The sequence below is a fragment of the Engystomops pustulosus genome, chromosome 3 (genome assembly GCF_040894005.1).
Source record: "Engystomops pustulosus chromosome 3, aEngPut4.maternal, whole genome shotgun sequence".
In the NCBI taxonomy this organism is placed as follows: Eukaryota; Metazoa; Chordata; class Amphibia; order Anura; family Leptodactylidae; genus Engystomops; species Engystomops pustulosus.
This window is the reverse complement of record NC_092413.1, coordinates 183,740,960-183,758,703: the sequence shown is the minus strand read 5'-3', so window position 1 is coordinate 183,758,703 and position 17,744 is coordinate 183,740,960. Positions and strand designations below refer to the sequence as shown.

At 41.2% G+C, this 17,744-nt stretch overlaps 1 protein-coding gene across 6 annotated transcripts in view; it reads left to right on the top strand.

The window, feature by feature from the left end:
• The window catches only part of FARP2 (FERM, ARH/RhoGEF and pleckstrin domain protein 2), a 51,062-nt gene extending 33,409 nt beyond the window's left edge, over positions 1-17,653 (top strand). For 2 of the 6 annotated variants that reach the window (XM_072143197.1, XM_072143196.1), the window contains exons 14-28: positions 5,380-5,513; positions 6,644-6,724; positions 7,430-7,572; positions 7,824-7,899; positions 8,118-8,355; positions 8,543-8,673; positions 8,792-8,860; positions 9,367-9,456; positions 11,824-11,844; positions 12,008-12,084; positions 12,952-13,046; positions 13,379-13,488; positions 15,210-15,317; positions 15,974-16,125; positions 17,294-17,653. In XM_072143197.1, the coding sequence (XP_071999298.1) occupies positions 5,380-5,513; positions 6,644-6,724; positions 7,430-7,572; positions 7,824-7,899; positions 8,118-8,355; positions 8,543-8,673; positions 8,792-8,860; positions 9,367-9,456; positions 11,824-11,844; positions 12,008-12,084; positions 12,952-13,046; positions 13,379-13,488; positions 15,210-15,317; positions 15,974-16,125; positions 17,294-17,375 (1,607 nt within the window). In that variant the 3' untranslated portion in view covers positions 17,376-17,653. Of the gene's footprint in view, positions 1-5,379; positions 5,514-6,643; positions 6,725-7,429; positions 7,573-7,823; positions 7,900-8,117; positions 8,356-8,542; positions 8,674-8,791; positions 8,861-9,366; positions 9,457-11,823; positions 11,845-11,958; positions 12,098-12,951; positions 13,047-13,378; positions 13,489-15,209; positions 15,318-15,973; positions 16,126-17,293 lie in introns of those variants that run through there. The other 4 variants (XM_072143199.1, XR_011854316.1, XM_072143200.1 and 1 more) reach the window with 4 other exon arrangements.
• Positions 17,654-17,744: the final 91 nt, after the last annotated feature.

Sequence of the window (17,744 nt, the reverse complement as noted above, 5' to 3'; positions counted from 1 at the left end):
AAGCAATAGAAAAGATGGATCCTACAACCAGCAATGTTCATGTTTCATGTGGTGGGCCTTTATCCTTGTTAGACCACTAGTAGCTCACAAGGTTGCTTCTTTGACATCGTCACCTGAAAGCCGCTTTGGAACAAGTAATTTTTTTATAACCACTAACCTATTTGGTCTTTTGGTCCCTTTGCCATACACTGATATGAAGATGCTCCTGTTCCTCGGTGGTATAATGTGGAGTGCGAAGAGAAAAATATTAGGTCCGGTTGACCCTCAATATAGTTGCTTTACCTTCTAACTGGTTCTAGAAAACCTCCGCTAGAGAAGATGGCACACATATGAAGAAATTTCATATGTCACCCCTCCGCGTACTTGTCTACAAAATTGTAGGGAAGAATTTCACTTTTAATACTTTGGTGAGTCTTGGATTAGGTGAGAGAAATAGACATCCCAAAAACGTTACGGAATTACATCATAGAGGAATGAAGTGCTATAACAAGCACCCACCCATACACCGTCCTATAACATGGCCATGGTGTATGCTGGAGAGGTTGTGATAACACTAATAATGTATTTAATAGTATAATTTTAATCTATATTTATGTTGAGTTTAATCAGAGTTCTATTATATCTCCTGTGGCCTTTGGATCTGTCTGGAGCTCCTCTACATAGAGGCTTTATATAACCAAATCATTGAACAAACGTGAATTATCTACAGCAGTTTCCATGTGACATAAGACCTGTTTGGAAGCCATTTGATTTAAGCCTGCTACTATGTGATTTCTGAGTTGCTCGGAGTCGGGTATGATGGTTAGAGATTTGCCAGTCCTCTTATATTTTCTGTTGTGCCTTGGAATTATTATGTTTTTTTTTCCCTTTTTTCTGTCTGTACATTCAATGATAAAAGGTGCCAATATACCCGCAGGAAAGGGGGCGTTTACTACACATGCAACTCTTTTTGTTTTTTTATCAGATTTTGTTAACCTGTTTAATACCAAATGTATCTGCAATAAAACTAGGAGTGCTGGAGCTCTCCTTTTTTACATTTTTATGTGATTGAATTCTTGATGTTGTTTTTTTTTTTTTTTTTAAATTACATATATAATGAATCCCTGCTTCCCAGCTGAACAACTGTGCTGTATTGCAGGGAAGAAGGGACACCATGTTTAATATATGCAAAACTCCGAGCCCCGTACTGTGTTTGGTCCATGAAATCGGGGCCATAACATTGAATTGAAAAGATGTCCTTTTTGGGTTTTTTTGTTTTTTTAAAGCTTTACATTTTAGCATTTCCCCAAATACCCAGGACTCCTAATTTACACAGTATATATATAAACCCTACTTTCCCTCAACATGCCTTCAGATTTTTATTTAATACACAGTTATTTTAGCAAAAAAATTCCATCACTTACAGTGTTGTTCCACTTCCAACGAGTTAATGGTCGGCAACATTTCAACTCGTCTTGCAAAAAATGAATAGTACAATTGAACTATCAAAGAAAATTGCCTCTTTATCTACATAGTTATGCTGCCTCTCTTCCTGATGCTTTTCCACTGAAACCTCTGCTGAATTTTGTCTTGCTAGTAAGACGTATAGAAGTTCAATGAGGTGTCTTATTACATGGAAGCTCTATGGAGGAGGGAGGGGGAGCAGTAACTCATAGCAGCATGAAGTATAACATCACATTTGTAAATGGGGACTGCTAAGAGAAGAGCTGTTAGAAAATGATTATTACAAGTCACAAAAATACCTCAAATATTGTTATTCTTCATTTACACACACTAGACTACTGATTTAGTCAAAGTTTTGAGGGGGTATTCTCCTAAATGCAGCCTTTTCTTCTGGGTTTGCAGCTGAAAACCAATCACTGCCATCTGCATTGAACTGTACACAAATGCCTCGTCCATACTGAAGTGAATCGGTCATTTCCCATACAAAACGGGTCACCAATGTAGCTATAATTGGCTGACGAGGAACAAAATGCCACCACTTCCAGTCCAGCTAGGACTGAATTCGGCAATGATGGGGATTCCCACACTAGAATGGAGGGAATGTGAAAGATGAGTTATAGTTTGGTTAGTTTTTTTTTTCATTCAGATTTCAGGGGAGCAAGACATCCCCATTTTAAGATGTTTTGTCTCCTTTTAATGCTTGGAGTCTAATTTTAATTAAAAAATGGTGGCACCTCTATGTTGTGGCTGATGGCACATAGGGCAGAAACTGTGGAAGTCTGGCTATCAAGCTGCTTTTTTATGCTGCAAAATAATTAGTATTCTTGCAAGTCTGCAGCATTCACTGGTGATGTGATGTGAATAATAAGTCATTGTCCTATTGGTAATCTATGGCTGAAACCTGAGCATTGTGTAGGACACGGTATGTGAGGAATTGAGAATTAGGTTTACTTACAAAAATTTCTAAAATATGTTTATTTAAAAATATTTCCCACAAAATAATTTTGGCTTGAAGTTCCTTCAATTATTGTCATTCCATAGTTGTACAGAGATGGAGGACATTCAGTTTTTAAGGAGATCTGAACTCTGCTTTTGCACAAATTAAAAAAAATAAAAAGTCGGCCAAGGCAAAAGACACACGACCAGGGGCGTATATCACGGACTGACCATAGTGTGTATAGGACAGGACTCCATGCATCATAAATCCTTTCTAAAATAGCATCATGAAGCATCATCACAGAGAAGAAGTGACTCCTCTTATGGTATCAATATGATGCCCGGAGTCCGTTCCTCTGCGTTATGGTTGGTTCGTGAGATCTGGCCCGGGCATGGTCCGTGATTCACAAACCTACCACACTTGTGCCTCTGGCCTATAGTCTAGGACAAAAGTTTTTTTGAAACATGAACATGGCTGAATCTTTCGCTTACATTTTCCAAGATGGATCCTGGACATTAATATTGATGACCATTTGCTTAGTCAATAGGTAAAAGTTGCAGTACTGTTAAAGGCCACTAAACAATGCGCAGAGCTGTGCCTGTTCCAGAGCCTCATAACCCTCTCAATTTATACAGAGCACTTAGACTTGTACTAGATTTGGCTAATTGTGAATCTAGTACAGAAGATCTTGTGAATATTGAAGCAAACTAACCTTTAACTCGAAGCGTGAAGACGGCACCATGAGAGGCACATCTGAAGAAGCGGATCCTCTCATATCTTTATCAATAGTTCTGATTTAATTGGTGTCCTGGTTTTCTTCATGCCACATGGAGACCTTGAAAGAAACAGTGAATGTGAATTGAAGAGAAAAAGTCCTGTATCATCTGAAGATGGTCCAACCAATGGATGGTAACCTATAAAGTTAGAAGTGGCATGTTTCCTCTCCGCTTGATGTGATCTACTCCTCACTTTGGTCATCGTCCTTACCATCTGTCTCTTCCATGTTGTTTCTGTTGGCTCTTTCTGCTCTTTCTGTTGGTCTTGGGTTTTCCTTGGTTTTACTTTTCCGGTTGGGTTTAGTATTCTTCTGCATGGTCTTTCCTGTTTGAATGTTTTTTATAATCATTTGATTAATCTCTCATTGTGTATTATTCACTAATATTATCACATTTTATCTGTTCATGAACTTATTTTCGTGAAACATAAACTTGGTAAAAAGGAAGCTGTACCCTTCAAGCATTTATTTGTATAGTTTTGGCAAAATTTACAAAGGCTGGATTGAGCTGGACATTTTTACAAAGGCAGATTGTGGCTGGTCCGGCTTCTCTGGCCATCAGCTGTAATTACCTATGTAAGCCATGTCTTCCCTGTCTTGCCATGCATTTCCCCTGAAGTGGCTGCTGTTTGTTTGAGACCATTTATGTATTAAAAGAGAGTAATGTATCAAGACAATCTCTCAGTAGTGCAGTTTCAGGGATTGATCTGTAATTTTAAAGGACATCTACCACCAGGATGAAGGATTTTAAACCAATCACACTGACATACTGGTGTGCCCTCACTCTGGCAGGATCTGCTCTTCTTTTAAAGGGGTTATCCGGGTTTAAAAAATTTCTTATGGTCGGGCTGGGGAGGGCTATTTAAACACAATAAACATGTCCCGCGCCGCAGCCGGTCTTCTCTGTGCGCCGGTTTCATTGCAAGTGCACACAGAGCTTCCGGCCGGCCGGATGCTCCCATGCGACACCATCTCCCAGCGCTTACAACGCTGAGAGATAGGGACGGATGGGAGGTGCCGGCCACATCGCGGACCGGAAGCTCCCTGTGCGCGGCTTCCGTGCCCCTGTAAACAAACAGGGGCACGGATCAAAGGGACCACGGCGCGGGACATCAGCGGCCCCGGACGAGGTAAGTACATGTTTATTATGTTTAACTAGCCCTCCCCAGCCCGGCCATAAGAAATTTTTAAAACCCGGATAACCCCTTTAAGGGGTTGTCCACTTTCAGCAAATAATTGATATGGTTTGTGTAAGGAAACGTTATACAATTTTACAGTATGCTTTCTGTATCAATTCCTCACGGTTTTCTAGATCTCTGCTGGTTGTCATTCTATAGAAAGCTTCTATGTTTACTTCCAGTGGACAGAAATCTGACCATGGTCACACAGGTGCATGACTCGTTAGTATCACAGAGAGCTGGAGGTAAACATTAGAAGTTTTCTATAGCAGGACAGCAAGCAGAGATCTCGAAGAGAGTGAGGAATTGATACAGAATGTATATTGGAAAATTGTTTAACTTATTCTTACACAGACCATATTAATCATTTGCTGAAAAAGGACAACAACTTTAAGCTTCCTATGCCCTTGTGTTTAATAAAAAAAAAAAGGTTTTTTAATTAGGCAAATAAACCCAAGCGCCTCCAGGCTCACCTATGAATTATATGCATAATTTTAAAAGCCATTTTTTGCAAAAACCAGAACATAAGAAGCTAAAAGAAAAGCAGATCCTGCCAAAGTAGACCCATACTCTTATGTCAGTGTGCTTGGTTTACAATACTTCATCCTTGTGGTTGAAATCTACCCCATGTATGCAGTATAGTACACCAAGCACACTTAGACCGCTGGTGTGTGTCCCCAGAAACAAGATCCTTTATTCCTTTATCTTCTCATTTGGGAAGCCCCTTCTGGCTCAATATTCTGCAGTGGATCAGTTAAAGAGTTTTAGCTGTCTTTCCTATGAGTCTTGTAAGGATTTACTCTGTCTTTTACATGGAATTCCCTACATTGGAATATCATAACCTATATATCACCAGAGTTTCTAGTGCATATTCCCCTGAAGCAATATATGCACTTTTAGTTTCCTTCTACCAATGGGGTCTTTTTTAAAACTTTCTTTCAAATTTGTCTTAACCAGCTTTTACAAAAAGTTGATGCTTCCTTTTTGTCGTACCAATACTCCTTCCTACAAAACTGGTTCTGCTAATACATTTTATTTCTCTGCAGGTTGTCACTTGTCTCCAGTAACGCTCCATCTGCCCTCCTCTACTTCCCACCCTGATAGATCTCCACTGATGAGCCCAGCCTTAAGTGACAGTGGCAGTGCCAGGGCTGATGATGTGGAGGAAACTTCTGACAAGGTGGGGGCACATCAGAAAAATAGATCTAGCATGTACAGGGGCTCTGTTTCATATATCCTGGGCTTTGCCTGGTAAACAGAGGGGGCATCTTGTAGATGCTGAGAGTAGAACCCTTTAAAACTTCATAGTAGGCCCATTCTAAGGATTGACCAATTGTATAACACTCATTGTAATACAATCAAGAAGAATCTTATTTAGAAAGAAATTGGTGGGATATAAAGCGATTTTATTACATTAAAGATCTTCCATAGCAAAAAGCTGATCTTGGATGTATTCATAATCTGGAATGCTGATTAGCGCGTAATAGGAAAGAACTACCAGTCTCAAGCTGCAGCTCCCTTTAATTGAATGTACAGCATGTGTAGGATAAATCTAATGAATGGTAGAACACAATTGGTGCAGAATGCATTATATAAACACAGGACTCTGGAAATCCTATCACTACGATGTTTGAACCCAATCCTCTGCACTGTGGTTGGTCCAGGAAATCCAGACAGCGCATGGTTCTGTGTGCCTTTATTTCACACAAATGTATGCAGGGCGTGCATACAGCCGCTGGAGAGAGTGAGGGTCAGCAAGCTCTGCCTTTTTTCACGGTATGTCTCACGGTGGGCAATACGTCCCTAAAAATGGATTGACCTAGTGCACATTGAAATGCATGAGGCCCGTATGCTACCATTACTGTGAAAGCCGTCTAACCCAAATTCTGTTCTGATCGCGCAGTCCCAAAACAGTGTCCGAACAGAAGTTCTTGCATCATAAATGAATCTACATTAATTATTACAGTGCTTCTGCCTGCAGACAGGGAGTCCTTGCATCATATTTTTGTGGGATCTGTCCAGTACATGGGTCTGTTCCCACGGGCTGCACACGTACAGCTGCCCTTAGTCTGTAATTTCATTGACTCCGCTGTCTTCGGATAGGAATATATTTTTGAGGCTATTTGCTTTGCTAGGGAAATACAGTAGCTTACAGATGCTTTTGCACTTGATATCAGAAATCTGTTTATAATTTTAGGAACAAGCAGCTGACCTCTCCCAGGGTGTATGCATATTGCATTTTGTTCATTGCATCACAGATAAAATGCACATATTATTGGTAGTGATATATAATTTTTTTCTGGACCGCAGATGGATGAGGCCTATTATATCACCAAGGAAATTCTCAGCACGGAGACGTCTCATCTGAAGGACATTGAGGTCATAACTGTGGTAAGCTTAAGCTCCTACTCCCCACTCATCCATCTTGTTGTTTTGTGCTTGTCTCCTATGAGAGAAGCCCTTGGGTTAATAACCGCATAACACACAATGGTCACAATCTGACTCTAGAGGAAGTATGTGAGGATTCCAGTCTGGTAGGGTTGAAACTATTCGCAAGATTAGTAGGGTTGCATTTCACGTTGCGCTTCAAATGCAGCATGGAGGGACTTGATCAGAACACATGCGTTTTCGGATCAAGCCCCTCCACGTCATGTTTACAAATGTGAACAAGGCCTAACGGTCCTACCATTGGGAATCACAACAGTCATGGCAAAGTGAGTTCCATCTCATTCTGTTGAAAGGAGGAGCAGGTGCAACACATCTGATCCCCATCCATGAGTTGGGGATATGTTTGAGATTATGAGAAATAAAGTCCCTTGACCCTTTGACAAATGTTATGAGGGTTGTGCAGGCATTCAGCTCACCCTATGAGACTGATGAAACATCATTTACTATTAAACCAAGCTGTAGAATGGTTAAAAAAAAACAATACCCCTTAATCTAAGTAACACGTTCTGCCCCAAATGATGGTCCTATCTGGTATTCTCTGGGTTATGGTAAATATTAACTTCATAATCGACACCAAAACGAACTGCAGCCTTACCATAGTCACCAAAATCTTGTAATCTTTATGATATACTATGCATCTTTATGTAGAGGCTGGAGAAGGCGCTCAGTAAAGGGGGCGAGCTACAGGATTCGATTCAGCAGCAGATGAAGCCTCTGTTCTCTTGCATGGAGCCCTTACGCCTATTTCACCAGGAGTTTTTGCAGCAGCTCGAGGATGTCCTAAATCTTTGGTAGGAACCTATTCGTTATGTAATGACTGTCTACCATATGATAATAATTATTTATATAGCGCCATCAAATTCCGTAGCGCTTTACAATATGGGTATTTGAATACTGGCTACTTTACAGATGTATTAACCTCCCATATTAAACGTATTCAAATCTGTGATTATAAATTTCTGCACTTTGGGCCATATGTGGATCTTACTGTAGATCTATTTTCATCCTGCGATATGAAGTCTTGTAAAATGTGTACTTTCAGGGAAGGGCGATCTGCACGTACTAAAGACATGCAAATTCTTGGAGACTTCATGCTTCGGAATATGACTGCCTTAAGGGTAAGGTTGTACTAACACTTTGACATCATTGTAATGCTGATACTATGTGATAAAGTTTTAGCAATTTACAAGATTCATGTATTTAAAGTCCCTGATGCACAACATTGGACAGTGTAATTCTGATCCTTATCCCCCCATACACATTAGATAGTTGGCCAAACCTGCAGTGGTTTTCTGCTGGTCAGTATTTGTTGTGTCTCCGCTTCTGTTTCCTACAGGCTCTGCTCCCATCGCTGCATAAGCTCGAAGAAGTATTTCTGGAAATGCAGAGGAGATGTCCAGGGAAGCAGGAACTGGACACTTTGCTGCAGGAGTTTGAACAGCAGAGAATGTGTTACTTGCCCCTCAGCGGCCTTTTGCTGAAGCCTCTGCAGCGCCCCCTGCAGTATGAGAAATTGTTGGAGAGATTATGCCGCCACTATCCGCCTTCACACCATGACTATAACAACTGCCAAAGTAAGACCAACACATCCACAGATGTTAAGGAAAAGATTAACGTCTGTTCATTGAATTCTTTGATAGATTTATTTGTCTGAGATTCTCATTTCTCTCTGTACAGTTTATATTCCATTATACTACCATGACACATTCCTTCAGTCCCTTTAATCACTACAAGACCTCATATGATAATGTGCTTATACAGGAGCCTTAGGAGAAGCCAGTGCTGTGAGCTCCCGGCTCCGGCACCGCCTGCTACACCTACAGAACCTGCAGCTACTGGACCAGTTAGAGAGAGACCTACTAGGAGGAGAACATCTTTCATCACCAGGGCGGGTAAGAATCCAGATAATGGTTGTGATAATCATTTGCAGCATAGGACACCATTTATTACCCATTTGTAAAGATTACATTTTACTGTATATCATAACATTATGTTGTATCTCTTCTATAGGAATTTATTCGAGAGGGATGCCTATACAAGCTAACCAAGAGTGGTCTGCAGCAACGCATGTTCTACCTAGTATGTTGAAGCCGTTCAGAAAGATACTGTGTATATTAAGTGTGTCAGTCCACAGATGTTGCATGTAGAGCCAATATCTGTGGATCTTCTGTACAGGGTACAGAGGAGTAGGTACAATACTAGACAGGGCCTATGGACAGACATGACTCTCTAGTTATATCATAACCCCATTATTACAATTGGCTATAGTAACTCAAAGCAGTCGTTCATTGCTAAGCCTTGATTTGTTACCCGCACTTAAAGGACATCTACCATCAGGATCAAGGACTATAAACCGAGCACACTTACATGCTGGTGTGTGCCCCCTCGGCCCGGATCTGCTTGTCTTTTAGCTTCCTATGACCTATGAGGCTCATTTGCATAATTTTAAAGCTATTTTTTCTTAAAAACAAGAGCATAGGAAGCTTAAGGAAGAGCGGATCCTTCCAGAGGGGACACACACCAATATGCCAGTGTGCTTGGTTTACAATCCTTCATCCTGGTGGTAAATGTTATATATATATCAGTTCTCAGATATGCTGCTCTACACACGGAAGGGCCTGAGCTGCACCAACCAGTTTCGTGTTCATGGACGGCTACCACTGCATGGTATGCTGGTAAGTAGAAATCATTCTCTTAATTTCTGCACCTTCAAAAGCAGTTTGTGCCATTTCCACATGATACTGGTATCCACAATTCTTACACTAGAAACTATTGCTGTCACTGGTGCCTTAAGGACTGAAATGTGATTCTCAGTGACAAAATCTGCAAGTAGCTATGACGTGCTTGGGACAATTTACAGATTCCTCAGATTGCTGCTATTCTCTGACATCTTCAAATGAGAAGATAATTTCTTTATCCCAGTTTATTGGTTTTTAACATCAAAATATAATAAGATGCAGAATTATACCATAGAAGCTCACTTTGTGTAAGCTGTAAGTAGAAATTGTAGTACAGGCAGTCCCTGGGTTACGAAGAAGATAGGGTCTATAGGTTGAATTTGTATGTAAGTCGGAATTGGTGTAATTTAGAAGTGTAACTCCAAGCAAAGTATTTTTTTCGTCTCTGTGACAATAGGATTTCTTAATTTTGGGAATTCATGGGAACAAGAATAAACAATAAAGCTTCATTACAGACACCTTTCATAACTGTTATGTTGACCGTTGCAGCCTGAGGCTAAGGTACAGTAAACCACCAGCATCCAAAGAGCTTCACCAGAGGAAACAGTGGGCAGAGAGGCCCGTTTGTAACTAGGGGCCGTCTGTAAGTCTGGTGGCTTTAAGTCAGGGACCACCTTTTGTAGTTACAAAAGTAGTTGCAGGAATATAAATATCATCCGAAAGTAATGCAAATTCCCATCCGCCAAAAGAAGATGCATAACTTTGTAAATGCATCAATATACACTCACCGGCCACTTTATTAGGTACACCTGTCCAACTGCTCGTTACACTTAATTTCTAATCAGGCAATCACATGGCGGCAACTCAGTGCATTTAGGCATGTAGACATGGTCAAGACAATCTCCTGCAGTTCAAACCGAGCATCAGTATGGGGAAGAAAGGTGATTTGAGTGCCTTTGAACGTGGCATGGTTGTTGGTGCCAGAAGGGCTGGTCTGAGTATTTCAGAAACTGCTGATCTACTGGGATTTTCACGCACAAGCATCTTTAGGGTTTACAGAGAATGGTCCGAAAAAGAAAAAACATCCAGTGAGCGGCAGTTCTGTGGGCGGAAATGCCTTGTTGATGCCAGAGGTCAGAGGAGAATGGGCAGACTGGTTCAAGCTGATAGAAAGGCAACAGTGACTCAAATCGCCACCCGTTACAACCAAGGTAGGCAGAAGAGCATCTCTGAACGCAGTACGTCGAACTTTGAGGCAGATGGGCTACAGCAGCAGAAGACCACACCGGGTGCCACTCCTTTCAGCTAAGAACAGGAAACTGAGGCTACAATTTACACAAGCTCATTGAAATTGGACAGTAGAAGACTGGAAAAACGTTGCCTGGTCTGATGAGTCTCGATTTCTGCTGCGACATTCGGATGGTAGGGTCAGAATTTGGCGTCAACAACATGAAAGCATGGATCCATCCTGCCTTGTATCAACGGTTCAGGCTGGTGGTGGTGGTGTCATGGTGTGGGGAATATTATCTTGGCACTCTTTGGGCCCCTTGGTACCAATTGAGCATCGTTGCAACGCCACAGCCTACCTGAGTATTGTTGCTGACCATGTCCATCCCTTTATGACCACAATGTACCCAACATCTGATGGCTACTTTCAGCAGGATAATGCGCCATGTCATAAAGCTGGAATCATCTCAGACTGGTTTCTTGAACATGACAATGAGTTCACTGTACTCAAATGGCCTCCACAGTCACCAGATCTCAATCCAATAGAGCATCTTTGGGATGTGGTGGAACGGGATATTCGCATCATGGATGTGCAGCCGACAAATCTGCGGCAACTGTGTGATGCCATCATGTCAATATGGACTGAGGAATGCTTCCAGCACCTTGTTGAATCTATGCCACGAAGAAATGAGGCAGTTCTGAAGGCAAAAGGGGGTCCAACCCGTTACTAGCATGGTGTACCTAATAAAGTGGCCGGTGAGTGTAGTATAAACCGCACTATGGAAGAAATTTGGTGAAAAAGGAAAAAATATGGAGAAAAGAGAACAATGGGAGACAGGTGGGAGATTCCAAAACCCAATGCAAAAAAAATAAGGGTTTTAATTGAAGACCAATTGATGGTTCAGTAGTTCAAAGCAGGAAGGGAGGAAGTTGTACAGATCAGTGCAATGCACATCCCTACACTCTTGTATATGGGTACACCATAGCCCCCTTCAGTCCTGCCTGTGTCTGTATTCTGAGGACTTGGCTTTCCCTGTGATGTCTTCCAGCCCGCAGCATGCATACACTGTCACATGATCTTTTTTGCATACATGTTAATATCTCCCTTATTCTCTATACCTGTCACTAATGTCTCAGCTAATGGTATTGGATCCTCCGGTGAGTATTCAGTGTATTATCTGTCCTCGTGCTCCATCTCCCTGTAGTGCTTCTATCATCACTTTGTCCTGTGAGGCCTGTCTGATGCTACATGCTGTGTATTTCTGTTGTCAGCATGTCACCATTCATCCTTCATCTCTATCTATATGGTCACTGTCCACAGGCTGAGGACAGTCATTGCTCTGTCCCATACTGCTTTACTATCTACTCTGCACAGACAACTATAGGAGTGGCTGCCAGGTGAGAAAATGAGGTGCATAAAAATTAACTGTTTACTATTGGGCCAAATCACCTTTCTTGTTCTTTCATTGTTTTTTTGCATCAGTTATTGTGAGCAATTGAACACAGAACAAGTGCAAGTCTTTCCATTATACCTCTCTTTATTTGTCTCAATTGATTGATTCCATTATTTATATAGCACACACAGATTACGCAGCGCTGCACAGAGCTTGCCAAATCAGTCTCTGTGCTCAATGGGGCTCACAATCTAATCAACCTACCAGTATGTTTTTGGAGTGTGGGAGAAAACCGGAGGAAAACCACGCAAACAAGGAGAGAACATACAAACTCTTTGCAGATATTGACTAGGATGGGATTTGAACCCAGAACCCTAGAGCTGCAAGGCTGTAATGACACTGAGCCACTGTGCTGCCCCAAACACTTGGTTGTGGCTCACAATAACTGATGCAAATAACTGAAGACATAACTGAAATGTGAACTGAGCCACAGTTACGGGGGTTGATGTATGCATGGTCATATGGTCATTTGTGTGTCCAGTCCGTCACTTATTGAAGCACACTCCATACACAGTGGTTATCCCTCATTAAATGAGGCTAATTCTGTGGGTCAGCTGTGAATTCCTGATGCTCATTTATGGAAATACACTGTCTATTGTTGTAATATTTTGCAGATGATTTACAACTAATGAACCTTAAATAACTTCTGTAACCGAATTGCCTTTGGTTGTGTCCGGAGTACACACAGAGCATTTACTTGTATTGAATGATTTTGGGCATATTTTGGATTTGTGTAACAATGATTCCATATGTGTTACAGGTATCTCATGTATGTACAATGTTGACAATCCCTTTTCATCTTCACTTTTAGCTCACAGGTGGACATGAGACGCTGGTTGGATGATCTGAACGCGGCCATCAGTCGGGCCCCAAGATACAGTGAACTTTCTGCCCTATCGCTACAGCGTAAGTCTTGATGAACTAATATGTCATCATGCCATTATGTCTGTCATAGCTTTTATCAATATGCTAAAAACCTCTGAAAAATAGGGTTCTCAGCATTGCGAGACTATGTAGAACTAACTACTGAGTATGTGGACTATAGTGTGCCAAAGAACAAACCCCGCTCTTCTGCGTCAGTACATCGCAGCATGTAATCTTTCAGACCCATCCCTACATAATAAAGGGTACATATGTCACCTGATTATATGTAAAAGTTCTGCCAACTGATATTTGGTACCAGATAACAGGTACCACTTTGGTTTTATTAGGTTTATGTTGTGCCTTTATTTCCCTAGAACCAGTTATGCAGGTTCCAGGACAGAACCATCGTCCAAACACGCTCAGCCATGTTTGCTGGTATCGAAACCAAAGTGTGTCACTGACCGACCACGTCACTATGATGGAGGTAACATCCATTTCTCAGTATAGAGCACCAACTCCTAGTTCAGTAATCTCTGAGGCTCTCTCTTTTGACTTGATGATGGGAATGTAATTAACTATGTAATTTTTTGTAAAGTACAATTGCATTTCCTTATGAGAAATCATGAGTATACACAGATTATTGAGACTTACACTGATCCATCTTATGTTCATTTTTTAAACAAAACCAATTCATATAGCTCATTCTTTGAAATCAAAAACGGTACATGGATGCCATCTGTGTGTTAATGTCCCCATAGACACTTATGGCAAAAAAAAACATGCTCCGTGCGGCGCTGTTTCCTATGGAGAGAGGAGGGCTGAGCACCCGAAGTCGCATTATTCTATATGGAACTTTTCTTTCAAGCTTCTAGGGATTTGGGAAATTACTGTATTTTTCGGACTATAAGGCTCACAAAAAATCCTTAGATTTTCTTCAGAAATCAAAGGTACGCCTTAGTATAGTCCAGTGCGCCTTATATATGAACTGTACTTAAAGAGAACCTACCACCACGAATCTAGCTATAAAGGTAGATCGGGTGGTAGGTGGATGTAAGGGACGTGAGGATAGCTCTTTTTAGAGCTAATCCTCACGTCCCCGCTAACTTTTGTTACACTTTGAGCTAATATGTAAATTTCGTTATGCGGCTACTGGGGCGTGGAGTAGCCGAGCACGAGGCTACACGGCGCGGCTACTCCACGCCCCAGTAGCCACATTACTACTCCTACCCTGTTGCGGCCTCGGAGCTGGGACTGCTCAGCCGCCGGCCTGCGTTCTGCGCATGCGCAGAACGCCACATTACGGACGAGGCCGCGCAGCTACGAGGAGCTGCGCGCCGCACGCAACAGGGTGGGAGGAGTAATGTGGCTACTGGGGCGTGGAGTAGCCGAGCACGAGGCTACACAGCGCGGCTACTCCACGCCCCAGTAGCCGCATAACGAAATTTACATATAAGCTCAATAAAATGTACCAAAAGTTAGCGGGGACGTGAGGATTAGCTCTAAAAAGAGCTATCCTCACGTCCCTTACATCCACCTACCACCCGATCTACCTTTATAGGTAGATTCGTGGTGGTAGGTTCCCTTTAAAGACAACAGCTGCCTTGAACTGTGCACAGCTCTGCCATCTGCTGGTCATTCATCCTTATAATCCGGTGCGCCTTATATATGAACCTAGACGTTTTAGCAGGCATTTATTGATGGTGCGCCTCTGAAAAATACTGTAGTCGGTTTAAAAAAAAAAAACTAAAACCTGTGTACAGGTGGTCCCCTACTTAAGAACATTCAACTTAGAGACGACCCCTAGTTACAAACGGACCCTCTGGATATTGGTATTTACTGTACTTTAGGCCTAGATTACAATAAACTGCTATAACCGGCACCAGAGTTGTCTGTAATGAAGCTTTATTGCTAATCCTGGTTCTTATAACAATCCAACATTTTTAAAATCCAATTGTCATAGAGACAAAACAACATTTGCCTGGAGCTACAATTATAAAATATACAGTTCCGACTTGCACACAAATTCAGCTTAAGAACAAACCTACGGAACCTATCTTGTACGTAGCCCGGGAACTGCGTGTATATACCAAGCAAATTTTTAAAATAACCTTAGTAATGGTAACTACAGTATTATCCCAGGTACAGATTTGTATCCTGTGTCTCCCACCTTGTGTGTATAATAGTGTATTTGGGTCTCATCTCCAGAATCAGCTCTCTGGATATTTGCTTCGGAAGTTTAAGAACAGCAACGGCTGGCAGCGGCTGTGGGTGATCTTCACTAATTTCTGCCTTTACTTTTACAAAACTCACCAGGTAAAGAAAAAAAAGTAATGAGCTTGAATTGTTTGTGGAAAAAAAAAAAAATGACTATAGATCAGGTCATGTACTGGTACGGTACGGGATTACACTCATTGAATACGTGAGGCAACACAAATAAGTATTGTGGAAAAATACTATGCCCATAGTTTTTACTTTAAAGTCGATGATCTGTGTGTTTTGGAAGTTTAGGTTCAACTCATTTGAAGTAAAAAAAAAACAAAAAACTGCAAACTCAAGCAATGGCCATAGATTTACATAAACAAAATTAATTAAAAAAAAAAACAAAATAAAACAATACCATGACAACAGAAGACACCAAGAAGATGGTGTGTCGAGGACAGCAAGCCATGGTCTTAGGGCAAGTTGCTGCGCTTCTCTTGTCACCCACTAACTGTATTCTTATTATTATTTATTACTATTTTTATTCCTGTGATCTTGCCACACGGGGAAATTATTTTCCCAACAACCTTCTGTCACTGATGCCTGTAAACATGGTGATGAGCGTAATCTGATGAAGGACCTACTTGTCATCCAGGATCGATTAATTCTGATCTTATAGTTAATATAAATCACAGCAATATAATTATTATTTGCAATGTGAGTGGCTGCTCTGTGTCTATTATTGTGTGAAGTAATGTATATATTCACAGGAAGAAGCTCCTCTTGCCTCATTGCCGCTGTTGGGGTACACTGTAAGCGTCCCGTCCTTCTCTGATCCCGTCACCTGTCACCATGTTTTCAAACTGCACTTCAAATCCCATGTATACTTCTTCAGAGCCGACAGCGAGTATACATGGAGGAGGTATGTTATGGTTTTTAATATTACAAATTATAGAAGCAGAAGGTTGGAGCACTGCAGCTCTACTCCTACTCAAGTGAATAGAGCTGAACTGCAATAACCCTGCATGACCACTATACAGTGGATGAAGCCTTAGGGTGATGGCACACGTCGCGATTTGAACCCGTTTTTGGTCTGTTTTTAAGCAGTCCGACCAAAAATGCATTCATTTTTGACCAGTTTTAATTAAGATAATTGGTAAAACCTGTCAAAAACAGATGTGTTTTTTAACGGACTGCTTAAAAATGGACCAAAAACAGGTTCAAAATGCCCTGTGTGGCATCACCCTTATACAGCTTCTGGTGGTGGAGATCTTGGTCAGACGTTCCTCATCCCCCCCCCCCCCCCCCTTCACATTCCTTTTTTTTTCACTTATAGGATTTTGTACAAACTGTGCAAAAAAGAAACATATGTAGATTTAGTAACTGATTTCACCTCTACCAATCTGCATTATTCAACACCTGGTCCCCCCAGTTAGGATACTTATACATATGTGGTTCTATTTTTTGCTTACTGAACCATTGCGCATCTAATTATTAATAAATGATGCAACGATTAAGATTGTAATAAGAATTTTTAAAAAACAGCCCAAAAAACTCCTCAGATGCGCACAAAAGATGTGGCGGTGCGATTATCTGTGTGCAGTTCGTATGGTATCCACACAAAACAACGGATGGAGTTCTAATCTATTTTCTGTCATGCCCAGTTGGATGCCTAACAAAACAGACTACATAGGGATGTCATCTATGCGCCATCCAATGCTGCACATCTATGGGGGAAAAAAATGTGACATGTGAACAGACTCGTAGAAATCAATGGGCTCGTATGCTTTCCGCAAGAAGAATGGAAAATAAAATGAGCCTCTATAATCAAAGATGTAGTTTACACTGAAAAAATATGTCTGGTTCAGCTTGGTTGAATTGTGGGAAACATGACCCATTTTTTCTTTGGATTCTGAGTGAAAATTTCCACTCATAGGAGGATGCATTTCACTGCAGGATTCATAGACCGCATCTTGTGAAACGATCTAAATTAGTTATTTCATTAATCAGTGGTGACCATGCACCCGTCTTCTCATGACTTTGATCATAAGGTTGTCTGGTAACGTCTGCTCTTTGTTCTGTATCACCAGGTGGATGGAAGTGATCAGGCGTGGAGTGAGCTCTCCGGGGAAGATTGGACACTTTGCGGAGGATGGCGTCATTATTGATTGATCTCATGACCACAGGAAAAGTATAAACAAGAACATAAGCAGTTCTTCTACAGCTGCCTAGAATGGAACGTCCATGATCCGTCAGAACCGGGGCCAAACATGTCTTACTACAGACTGAAACAATAAATTTGTCATTCACTTCCTCGGATCTACTGCTCTTAGTGTTATACGTGAAATAATCAGTACTGGGATCCCATACAGTCTCAGCTTATTATTGTACAGAACTTTTGTAAATTAGAAACATCTTGTGAAGTGAGTAATAAATGTATTTTTTTCTGATTCAACTCTTTATTACACACAACCACACTGTCTGAGCTTAACCTTATTTTGCCGGGATCAAATTTCTATATAGTAATTATATTGCAATATT